Genomic DNA, 12237 nt, shown 5'->3' with positions numbered 1-12237 from the left:
TTTTTGACTGTGTTGGGGCAACTCTAGAATCCCTTTGGTGTCTCACTGCATGATAATTAATTATTATATGGACGTAAAAATACACGGATATGCTCTTTGAAAAATAATTTTTATTGGGCTGGGTGTTGTAATTGTGCTGCAAACTCCTGTTTTCTCCACAGATCAAAATATTATTAATGCTTCTCCATCTAACAACCTGCCATCCAGAAGAGCTCACTCTCTGACAGCATCTGGATCTCCTAATTTAGGAGCTACAATATCTTCACCAGCAAGACCAGTCTCCTCTCCTGTAATGTCTTCAAGCAAGAACCAGTCTAGGTAAGGACAAAATCAATGCTTTGATTTACAAATAAAACAGTTATTGTTACTTAATTATCGTATATTGTGATATTCATGCCAAACTGATGAAATATGACAAAAATAGTGCCTGAAATGTCATTAGTTGTTTGATAGACATTGAAAACACGTTGTTGAACAATGTAGGACATTTTAGCTGAAATACCATGAGTCTGAGGATGGCTTTGTAGCAAGTCCCTGAGCAGCATGCTTTAGTTTGTCTGTTACAGAAGCAGATTGAAATGCTTTCCAAAACTAAACAAATACGGAGTTTAACTCTTTCTCCAGATCTCCAAAACATAGTTGGAGACATCTTCTGAATAATGGAACTCAACAGAAATGTTACAGATGTGTGAACTGAAGGTCTTAGGTTTCTCCGGGCAAGTAATTTCTACCTGGGAGAGTATTAACTTTTGCTGACATTGCTGGTGATGCCTGCAGTACTCTCAAGTAACTGGAGAAACAAAATTTGAAACCTTTCTCTTATGGGCCTCTCCTCCATGAACATTAATCCTTTTTGTGTCACTTAGGCAGTACAAAAAGTCATTCTGTGGTTGTGCAGTGATATAGTGCGCTAATGTGTTAATTCTATGCATTAATGGTGGTAGTACTTGTAATAATAAAGTAACAATGATAACATCAGGGATGGAGATAGTACATTATCATGTGCAAGAAGACAGTCTCAACCGAGGCCTCCCAATGCCTTTTAATAGAATGAATACAGAGGTATGGCTATAAGTATGAGCAATGGTAAACTATGGAAGAGGTTACTGCTGCTGGTAGAACATTATTGTTGAAGAGACATGCCTGTGTAATGGTTTATGTTGTGTATTTCTTAGGGGCTTTTTGCAGAATGGTTGGATATGAGTAGTAGATCCACAAGTGGACATCTGTAGTTGGCCACTTCTCCTTTTAACACTGTTCTTGGAGACTCTCACTGTGTTCTTTACTTTTGTTCTTCACTGTCATTCACAACCATGGGATGACTGTGCCAGACTATGATTTATCTCTGTAAGATGTTTTTGTCATGTTTTCTAAGGATTGGAATAGCTTTATTTTACACTAAACTAAGTAAATACTGCTTTACTACCTCTGGAAAATGCTTCTCGGGTTTGCAAATCTGCTTTTTGCATTTATGCCAAAATAATTGTTGTTCTCTAAATGAGATTAAAAGGCTTAACAGAGAACTCGCATTCCTGGGGGAGGGACAGCTAATGTTCCTTTAAATCCTCTCAGTCCTGGGTTTCTGTACAGTCTCTGTGCCATTTAGCACGGTGGGTCTCCTTGGGCTGTGAGAAGTTTTCCCTGGCAAAGTTGGAAACTCCACAGTGTTGCATGGTAAAGGTCTCCCTAGCATGATACAACCCTTCTTGCTAGAATTTGCTCAGCATACAGCTGTTTCATCTGTCCTGAGGAAATTTGCTCAGAAGAGAATTACATATTTTACCCATTGCCTTGACCCAGTTTCCATGAGCCATTAAGACACTTGGAAAACTGCAGAGAGTTTTATTCTTGGTATTTACCCTTTGGACCCTCAGTAGGTGTGAATCGGGCTTGTCAATTTTCATGTGTGTGAACACTTCACATGTGTGCAAAGAAGGAAATATCTGTAGTGCCTCAATTGTGATCAGTAAGTGTAAGCTATCAAATAGTTAGCTGTCTGCTTTGCTACAAAGCCCTGTGATCCTCCACACCATATGTCTATTGGTTCACTCCTGGGATCTTTCTTAGAGTAAAGCAGCTGGTTGCCTCTGAGATGGAATTTAGGTGCAATTCTGGGAATATTTGCTCCAGAGTAGGTAGTATGGATGGAGGACTTGCTCAGTCTCAAATAACATACTGTCTTGTAGGACACACTCCCAGCAAGGATTGTACCCTTAGGCAATCCGCCCACAGTCATGACAAGTTCTGTTGCTTTGTGTTACATCATTTGCAGCCTGTCAGGCAATAACACATGCCACAGCTTATTTCAGCTACTTCATATAGAACACACACCACAAATGAAAATTATGCCTTGGAGACAGGCGAGCACCATAGGGAACCAAAGCAGACCTGAGCCAGTTGCTGGGCAGTGCAGAGCAATGTGAACCTGAGCCTTCCTGCTCTGTCACGATGGAAGCCTTTATCAGAATAGATGTCACCAACAGATAGGCAGACTGAGGCAGTTATCCACACACTGTGGTATGTGTAAATGTGAGCAGTACAATATTCATCTTGGAAGCTGCTGCTCTTAACAGTGGTGAGACACAAGCAAAGTAACGCAGACATCTTTCATTAATTCTTGTTCTATTTTTTGTTGTTAATTCTGCAGTCTCATAAAAATCAAGTTATGTACTTAGTTACACTCAAACAGTTTTGTCAGTAGCATCATAAATTAAGGTAAAATGAAGTATCCATTTTCCAAAGTAACAAAGTTGAAATGACCTAGATAATGAAATAACATAAGAAATGCAGGATCCAGTGGGAATGCTTGCATGCATTTGTATGGCTCTGCACAGATTTGAGCCAACAGAGTTTATTAATTCAGATTGGCATCTGGATTTGGATTTAAACACTAACAAGGCTTAGTAGTTGGAGACAGTGTTGGGCATGAGCTAGCTGTGTGTGTTGGGTGAGTGTGTGATCCATCACAGAATCCAGAGCTTAGGAGAGCAGGGAGTTGAGGGTCCCTTGCTTAGCTGGTAGTGATTGTTAGCTGAGTGTAGCTAGGAGGAGGAAGCACTAAATAAAATAAAATTTCTTAAAAGTGAAAAAAACCCTAAATATTATGATTGCAATTTTAAAAGAAGAGGACCTGGCTGTCTTTGTTGTACATTTTAAATAATAGTAATTCTTATAGGTAGGGAATGCAAACCAGTATTTTTATATCTATAACCTACAACTTTGATATTCCTGACCCACTTTCAGATAGTTTACATTGAGAATAAATCCTTGTATAATACAGATGTGCAGATAATTTCCAAACACAGGTAGCCTGCAGCTGTTGTCTGTTATTCTTTCAAAGCACATGAGCATCCAGCAAATTTCCAAGTTCACAAAATCACGAAGGCTGGAAAAGTCCTTTAAGATCATTATGTCCAGCCTATGACTGACACCACCACATTGTCTAGACCATGGCACTAAGTGCCACATCCAGCTTTTCCTGGAACACATCCAGGGATGGTGCATCCACTGCTTCCCTGGGAAGTCCATTCCAATGTCTAATCACCTTCTCTGTGAGGAAGTACTCTAGTGCTGCCTGCAAGTTGGAGAAAGCAGGGGAAAGGGTGGTAACACCATTGGGAAGCAGGTTATGGAAAATTGGAGGTGGGGGCTTATTTGCAAAGAGAGTGTAAATTGTTGCTTTCATTAGCTGTATCCAGGTATAATACAGATTGCTACTAAATACATTTTGGGTTGGTGGTGGTAGTAGTGTATCCTTGGTTTTATTGGCTTTTTTTTAACAGCCTGTATTTGTTACCTATGGAACAATTGTGGAAGATACTAGTTAGTGAGCAGACCTGGTGGAATGCTGAGCATTATCATCTGCTGCTGGTCTTCCATTTGGTACTCTACATTTCTAGACTGTTTCTTGGAGTCAAGAGACTTTCCTCATCATGGTTTGTTTTTCTTGTCTGATAAAAATGTTAGAAATTATTTTAGCTAAGAAGTGACATGCAGTATGTCAGTATTTGCCATAGTGATGTCAAACAATTTGAACATTATCAACTAAAGTAGAAGGTATTTTTTAGTACTTTCAAGTCACATTCTATTTTCAATTGCATGCATCCATCCCAGGCCAGAAATGAGCTGAGAAATCTGATCTAGCATATTTATGTAAAAAGTCATCTGCTTGTAGCCAGTGAACAGGACAAGCTGGTCCTGTTTTTCCATCACAGCTGTTGGAACTATTTGTACTGAACCTGAGGGCAGAATGAATAAATTAATGGATTTGTAGGTTTGAACACTACGGAGCAATAAAATCTGACAGTCACTTAGTCTGATATTTTGAACTAAGTAGGCAATTCTTGATATTTGTGCTGGCTGCTTAGATCCCTGCCTTTTCAGGATGCTGGTGCTGGTGGATCCTGTTACTACAGTGTGAGTTCATTGGTGTTGAGGACCAGGAAGGGGCTCAAGAGCACAGACCATCCTGCTGTCATAATTACAAATTAGTGCATGAAGTTCACTAGGGACTTGTTCCTATTGCTTAAGGAATAGTTAAAGTCAGGGCCTAACTACACTTACTAGTGTAAATCCTGTAGCAGCCTAAATATTTTGGGATGTGGCTTTTGGAAATATACAGCTTCTGCTTCAAAAACTTTGTTTAGCTGCAAAAGAATAGCTGCTGTAAAACAAGAAGGTCCAAACTGTTGTTAAGCATCTTATAAGATACTTCTTTGTGTGCTTCTTCCAGATATTGGTAATAAATACAGTAAGGAGAGCATAAACAGAGTGTTAACTCAGTAATGTGTAATATTTCAATAAGTGATAACATAACCAAACTACAGCAGTCTCTTTCTCATTTAGCACATGGAGCAGCAGTAGCTGGCATGGCCGTGACAAAGGAGGAATGAAAGGGTTTCAGAACTTCATGGTGTCTGATAGTAATATGACTTTTGTGGAATTTGTGGAGCTCTTCAAATCTTTCAGGTAAAATACATTTTTACTCTGCACTGATCTCATTCATCCAAATTTATAAGAGGGCAAGAATTGAACTTTTCAACTCTTTTTGCAGTGTCCGTAGCCGCAAGGATCTGAAAGACCTGTTTGATATCTATGCAGTGCCTTGCAATCGATCCGGTTTAGAGCCTGCTCCACTTTACACTAATCTGAAGATTGATGAAAATAACAGTGGATTCCAACCTGATTTAGGTTAGCTAAAGGGTAAAATACAGCTGATAAACTGCCAAACAGCTTCAATTATTGGCCTCATGTTGGGTGTTTCAGTCAGTCTCATAAAGAACTGCCAATTAAAAGATTTTTGCTATACCTTCACTACTACCTAGTTAGCAGGACATAAGACAGGTTCTTTGTTGAGAAATGAAGGGGAGGAAAGGTATTCCTGCTTTACATTAGGCAGATATATTTGTAACCAGTATAGCAGAGGCATAAAACTTGTTGCTCAGTGACTGCACCCAGCACAGGGATCTGTGTCTAGTTGCAGATGCTCTGAAAGGGCTAAAACACCGAACAGGTGTAGGCAGAAGAAGTGGTGAGACTCTGCCCTATGACTCTCTTCATTGTTTTTTTCCTATCTGGTTTCCTAGTAGAACTGCTTTATGCGGAAAAAGGGGCATGGAAATCTCTGTCCTCCTTTACATTCCCCAGTTACCATCATCTAAGTCTGGAGTTTTGTCCCTATTTAAAGAAAAGTCTTTCTGCCAAGCAGCCTGTGGGGAGGGTGCAGTACAACTGGCATGTAGGACTGGAAGAAGACTGTGGGGTTGTACACAGTGAAGGAAAGCTTAGAGGCTGTATGTGGTGGTGAGGGGAGGCAGGAGGGTCCTGGGTGACAGTGTTAAAGGTTCCAGGATTTGTTTCTAGTAATTGAGCACTTACAGTCTGCTCCTGCAGTTTTCATACACACTTAATACTCTTTCTTTGATTAGTGATTAGAAACAGGATAAGTTTGTTCTAATTTACTATGTCACTGCTAAAATAGTCAGATATTAATGTGTATTGTATGTAACATTATATTCTATGCAGTCTATATAATACTCAAAATTGTACAACTTACTTTTTTTCTTTTTCTTTTAAGATTTGTTGACTAGAAATGTTTCAGACCTTGGTTTGTTCATTAAGAGCAGGCAGCAACTGTCAGATAACCAGAGGCAAATCTCTGATGCTATTGCTGCTGCCAGTATTGTAACTAACGGTACTGGAGTTGAAAGCGCATCGCTGGGAATATTTGGAGTGGGAATCCAGCAGCTAAATGACTTCCTAGTGAATTGCCAAGGGGAACACTGCACCTATGATGAAATTCTTAGTATTATCCAGGTCTGTAATACAAACATCTTGCAATTCCTTTTACTTGAACTCTTGTTACTTATGTTTTGCTTGCCAGCATTATCCGCCTTGTATTCAGAATAGGAAATCTGTGTGGATATCTCCTCCCACACTGATGTTGCTGCAGTTTACGTGCATTTAAAATTTAATGCTGTCTTTATTGTGAGATATACAGTTGTGCAGATGTCCATAAATATGTTTATAAAAAAGAAAAAAAACTCATGCAAATAGTTTTATTAGCTATTTGTGCTTTACCCAGAAAGGGACATCACCACTTAGGAAAAGTATTTATGACTGTGTGTTATTTTCTCTTTGTTTGTGACCACCTTTGATGGAGCTTAACCCTAATTTGGAAACATTTCCACATATTTTTATTTTATTATAAAAAATTTACCAGACCAAGCATGGACATCTTATTTCTTTATATACAATGGCTGAAGTGATTAGAAAGTATGTCAACAAATTTTAATTCCTCCAAACGTGCGTAATATACTCCAAAATTAAGCCCCCACTTAGCAGTTAACAAAGGCTAACATTGTAAATTTCAGCTATCAGTATGTAATATGAAACTGCAAACTTTTGAAAGGTAGAAATTCTAAATAAGCATCTAGTTAGCACGCCACACGTCTCTTTAATTCAAGATGGTTGTATGGTGAGTTTAAGCACAATAGATAGGAGAAGGGTGCCTAATTATAGATCCTTTATAATTTCAGCTTGAGTGCTGACTCAGCTTTGAGCAAGGGGTTGGATTAGATGAGGTCCAAACATCTTTTCCAACCTGAATGATTTTATCATTTAGATATGAGTTTAATATGCTAATTTAGTGATTTGCAAAACAAGCATAAGGATACTGTAGACCCCTAAATACTTTATCCTCAAAAAGACTGGTTTTAGTTAGTTCTGTGTGCAAAGTACACTATATGAAAAAGCTGTATTTCTAAACTTCTTCCTACTTTTAGAAATTTGAACCCAGTGTGAATATGTGCCAGCAGGGGCTGCTATCTTTTGAAGGATTTGCAAGGTAATCAATTATGTCTGTCTGTCTGTCTGTCTATCTATCTATCTATCTATCTATCTATCTATCTATCTATCTACCTATCTATATCTATCTAAAGATTAAACCAGTGTATTGATGTTTGCATGACAGTCACAAAATACTCAGCATAAAGTTTCCTCATATCTTCTCATCTCTAGATTTTTGATGGATAAAGACAACTTTGCCTCCAAAAACGATGAGTCACAAGAAAATGCGGAGGACTTGAACTTTCCACTGTCATATTACTACATCGAGTCCTCACACAATACTTACCTCACTGGTCATCAACTGAAGGGGGAGTCCTCAGTAGAGCTTTACAGCCAGGTATGCAGGATTGGGTCGCTGTGTAGTTTTCAACGTTAACTTGTTTGTGTAACTGGCAAGGCGCAGAAGTGTGACCTTTTTGCTTTGAAAATCTAAATGACCTAAACCCCTGCTTGCAAAACGTTGGAAAACATGTGTGGGAAAGCTGCCTCCAAGCGCAGTTGTGCTCAGATGCCTTTTCTAAGGCAAAAAAAATGGTTTTAGTATGAGATTCATAGCATTTAGACACCAGTTGGTCTGACCCAACCTACTAAAATTAGACTTTCCCACAGGAAAGACTGATCCAATATTTTAGTTCATTCAGATGTCAAAAACACTGCTCAAATACTGTACATTGCACTGCAAAGGGAAATTTCAAATGGAACTAGAACTTCTGAAAACATTGCTTCTAGGAATATTCTACATTTTTTTAGGCTTTATGGCTGATTGACGGTGAACAGGAAAAGAACGATTTCTCTAGGGGTTTTGCTTCTGTATTTGTGTGTGTGTGTGTGTAAATATTTATTTGTGTATCTGTGTATTTGCTAGAGAAAGCATCAAGCTTCCTGTGACTAGTGTTTTCATTGCTGTAAATGTTACTGACTCACCATTGAGAAGGACTCATCTGGCATCCCATGTGCTGCTTTGCATGGAGATAAGAGACAGAGGGGTGAGGCTGTGTTAGGAAAACGTAGGTAACATGATTGCATTAAATAATGCAATTGCAAAAGAAGTCCCCATGGTAGCATTGGACAGAGATGTGAGTGCTGTATTGGGAACAGATGGGAGATAGAGCTTGGCTGGCTCAAATATTTTTATGGTGCAGAAAAGCTTCTTTCTGTCCCTGAAGCAGTTGTTGCCAGAAGAGAAGGGGCACTTTGTTCTGGCTCAGTGTGTCTGGCCAGCTATTGGACCCCACTGCCTGAAATCTAATTATTCAGGTTTTTAAAATTTTTTTTTATTTGTTCATGAATGTTTTAGTTGGTAATTATTTTGATTGTTGAGATATTTGTTTTCAGTTAAATATTTAATTGTAATAAAAGATATCTCAATGATAGGCATGCTAAATATTGACAGTAATAAGTTGGGCTGTCAACAAATGGGTTACCTGATCTTTTCCTCTGTCCTTCCTCTTTGCTGTATTCAGTGCTTTTCTAGCAAGTAGGGCTTTCTAAAACAAATAAATGAAGAAATAAAAAATGGATGTGTGGCTCTAAATTAGCTTAATATCATTGAATTAGATGGCCTGGCACACTTCCATTCTAACTATCCTCAAGTAAGTTGTAAATAAGACGTTATTTTCAGACCACCTTCCATTTAAAAAGCTAACAACAGCAACTAAAAGAATCATCAAACAAATTTTTCCTGTAAGATTCCATGCATTTCAAAGCTTTTGTGTGTGCTTACACTGTTCACTTGCATTGTAGGTTCTTTTACAAGGCTGCAGAAGCATAGAATTAGACTGCTGGGATGGTGATGATGGGATGCCTGTCATTTATCATGGGCACACTCTTACCACTAAGATCTCTTTTAAGGTATGCCAGTAATTGCACATAGAAATAAAAACAATGAAAAGAAAATAAGTAATTTTTTCTCTAATGAGGGAAGAAATTTGCCTACTAGAAAAGTACAAATTCTAATGAGCTAAATCCTAATGGTCTGAACTTTGGACTACGTTACACATGAACTCTTCAGTTGTAAAAGTTATGCTTTTCAAGTTAGTTTTTTGTAGCATATGAACTGTAAATTTATTTTTATGGTCAATATAACTAATGTAAGTAGCTGTTAACCAGGTGTGTTGTGACAAGATACTAGATTGATCTGTAGGAGCTTGTTGTGAAAGCAAACTCTGGATTATTTATGTTTAAAAGGAAAAACACATGCCTTCCTTTCTCTCCTTTCAACTAACAACAAGCTAACTGAGTGCTGCAAAATAATCACAAGTTCTTCTAATGGCCTTTCTCTCACAGGAGGTAGTTGAAGCTATTGATCGCAATGCGTTTATCGCCTCCGACATGCCAATTATCATATCCATAGAAAACCACTGTTCATTGCCTCAGCAGCGCAAGATGGCTGAAATTTTCAAGGTAGGCCATAAACTTGTGCTAAATTACTCTAAGCATGTGTCTTGGGATTTTCCATAATATATCAGATGTTCTTGATATTTCAGAATGTATTTGGAGATAAGCTGGTAACAAAGTTTTTATTTGAGAGTGACTTTTCTGATGATCCCATGCTTCCTTCACCTGGCCAACTGAAAAGAAAAATCCTGCTTAAAAATAAGAAGCTTAAAGCCCATCAAACACCAGTGGATATATTGAAACAAAAGGTAATAGTAACTTTTAGTAGAATTTTACATTGTTTCTTTTTTTAACTTTGAGCCAGGCAAATATTCTCTTTCATACTCCCTTTTCAGAGGCACTCTGCTATTCAAGTAGTGCTTTTACCCATGTTAAGAGTTTTTTTGGTTTCTAAAAATTAGGGCTGCATCTCTGGTAACCTCAGTTTAACAATGTCTGTGGTTAGTCAGCAATTCAATCAGTCCTTGAAAACTGATTGCTTTTACCCAAAATGTAAACAAAATTGAATTATAATTAAATTCTCGTATAAAAGGAAATAAATCACACTGGTAATACCAGTATATGGACATGCTCCGTCTTTTACAAATATTTAAAACTGTTTCCAAAACAGCATAGTATAGGCTGAAAAAAGGTAGATTTGCACTGAATAATGTGCAGAATGGACATTTTCCCATAATTAATTAGGTTTGATGTCTTACCAGGTGGTTTTGTACCAATGCAAGTTTTATTTTTATTCAAACCTTTAAAATAGTATTTTAGTTTGTTCTTGACAATCTCACTTCTTTCTCATTTTATATATATCTGGTGCTTTCTTATAAATAAAATGAGATGCAAACAGTTATGAAAATTCTTTTGCTTTTTAAAAATACTTGCCAACAATGTAATAAGTGGTTCTGTTGCTGTAGGCTCACCAGCTGGCACACATGCAAGCACAGGCTAGCAATGGTGCTAGCAACCCTACACCTACCAATGAAGAGGATGAAGACGAAGAGGATGAATATGACTATGACTATGAATCTCTCTCTGATGGTAACAATATTTATTTATTTATTACTGTGCTGTTATTACAACTGTAGCAATAAGGAATGTAAATATTCTAGATCATGGATGACATAGGTAAGTTTTTCTTTCCTTGTGAGGTCAAGATATACTAAATGTCCTTGGTGGCACCTTGTTGCAGTAGCTTGTAATGGCGTGAATATAATTTGATGGTGTAGGGGACTTGAGTGTGACTTCAACTCTAGCCATTAGATGTTTAGATTGTGAAGTGTATGTAGTATTTATAACTTAGCTTTTGTATTATTTATGTTATGCAAAGATGCTTGTGTTCATAGCGTATTGTCTTTTGTAAGGAGTTTAGACAGCTGAAAGCTCAAGGTTCACAAGCAGCTTAGCCCCTGAATCTGCATGACTGCCATTGAATTGACCTAAGATGCTGATTCTCCATAGTCGTCGGTTACTGCCTAGTCTCAGAGACCCCAGAAGTACCTATTTTAGTTACACTTTCAGCATCAGCTGTTGAATTCATGCATAAAGGTAGAGAAGCCACTGAGCCTCTGGATTGTTCAATAAAGATGACTTTAGTTGCTCAGTGAAAAAATGGCAAGACATGCCTTGCTATCTTGCCTTGTAAGTTCACGAGTGTATGTTTCAGCTAGCCTTGCCTTCAGGAGCTGGCAGTTTAGCATAAATCCACCTTTAGGAGCAGTTTTATAGATTGGATATCATGATAGGCATGCCAGAAGTGATGACAAATACTGCAAATAGTAACGACACTACTTCCTTAGCTCTCCAATTCAGTCAGATACATTTGATTCAACTACAGAAGAACAGAATGTGCCACACTGGGGTGGCTGAACTGAAGTCATGCATCTTTTTTTGCTTCCCTTGCTGCGGGGCTCGTAGATTCTGGTAGAGCAAACATCTGGAGTCAGAAACATTTAACCCTCTCAAGTTTTCTCAAAGGACAATTGTCAAAACCAACGTGCATGGATCAAAGAAGGTGGATGCATCTAAATTGGTTACTCGGTATTTTTAATTGGTAATTTTCAGATAATATATCAAAGTAGATCACAGTGCATTTGCCCAGTGACACAGCAGTGGTAGTAGAAGTTATACCAAGCTCTTTGGACAGTTAAATGCTGCACCATTGTTGAACTCCATAAATGGGTCACAAAACTGATGAAGGGGACAAAAAAGTTTCAGATGTGCTTCAGTGAGGGTAAACATAAGATAACAAATTCAGGGCTAAAAAATTAAACCTTGCTTATATTATTCTAAGATCAACAATGGCAAAATAAATTCAAGAGAGCATGGAATTATTCACGGTTCTCTGAAATCCTCAGCTTGGTGTGACAGCCAAAAGATGAGGATCATCAGGGACAGTACTGAAAACAAAACATCATTTTTGCTTCTATATAAAACCTTAATGTGCCACAACTTGATACTATGTCCACTTCTTCCTTCAGATCTTGAGAAGTATATGGTGGAGTT

At 38.0% G+C, this 12237-nt stretch overlaps 1 protein-coding gene across 1 annotated transcript in view; it reads left to right on the top strand.

Annotated features, from left to right (window-relative positions):
• Positions 1-12237, top strand: part of PLCE1 (phospholipase C, epsilon 1) — a 115876-nt gene that overhangs the window by 86664 nt on the left and 16975 nt on the right. The window contains exons 11-20 of the mRNA XM_010000037.1: positions 162-318; positions 4846-4968; positions 5054-5190; positions 6077-6315; positions 7284-7345; positions 7519-7684; positions 9091-9198; positions 9634-9750; positions 9834-9992; positions 10650-10773. Of these exons, the coding sequence (XP_009998339.1) occupies positions 162-318; positions 4846-4968; positions 5054-5190; positions 6077-6315; positions 7284-7345; positions 7519-7684; positions 9091-9198; positions 9634-9750; positions 9834-9992; positions 10650-10773 (1392 nt within the window). The remainder of the gene's footprint in view (positions 1-161; positions 319-4845; positions 4969-5053; positions 5191-6076; positions 6316-7283; positions 7346-7518; positions 7685-9090; positions 9199-9633; positions 9751-9833; positions 9993-10649; positions 10774-12237) is intronic.

Source organism: Chaetura pelagica, unplaced genomic scaffold (genome assembly GCF_000747805.2).
Source record: "Chaetura pelagica isolate M959 unplaced genomic scaffold, ChaPel_1.0 scaffold436, whole genome shotgun sequence".
NCBI lineage: Eukaryota > Metazoa > Chordata > Aves > Apodiformes > Apodidae > Chaetura > Chaetura pelagica.
The sequence above is the reverse complement of the archived record's forward strand: the minus strand, read 5'-3'. Positions and strand labels throughout refer to the sequence as shown.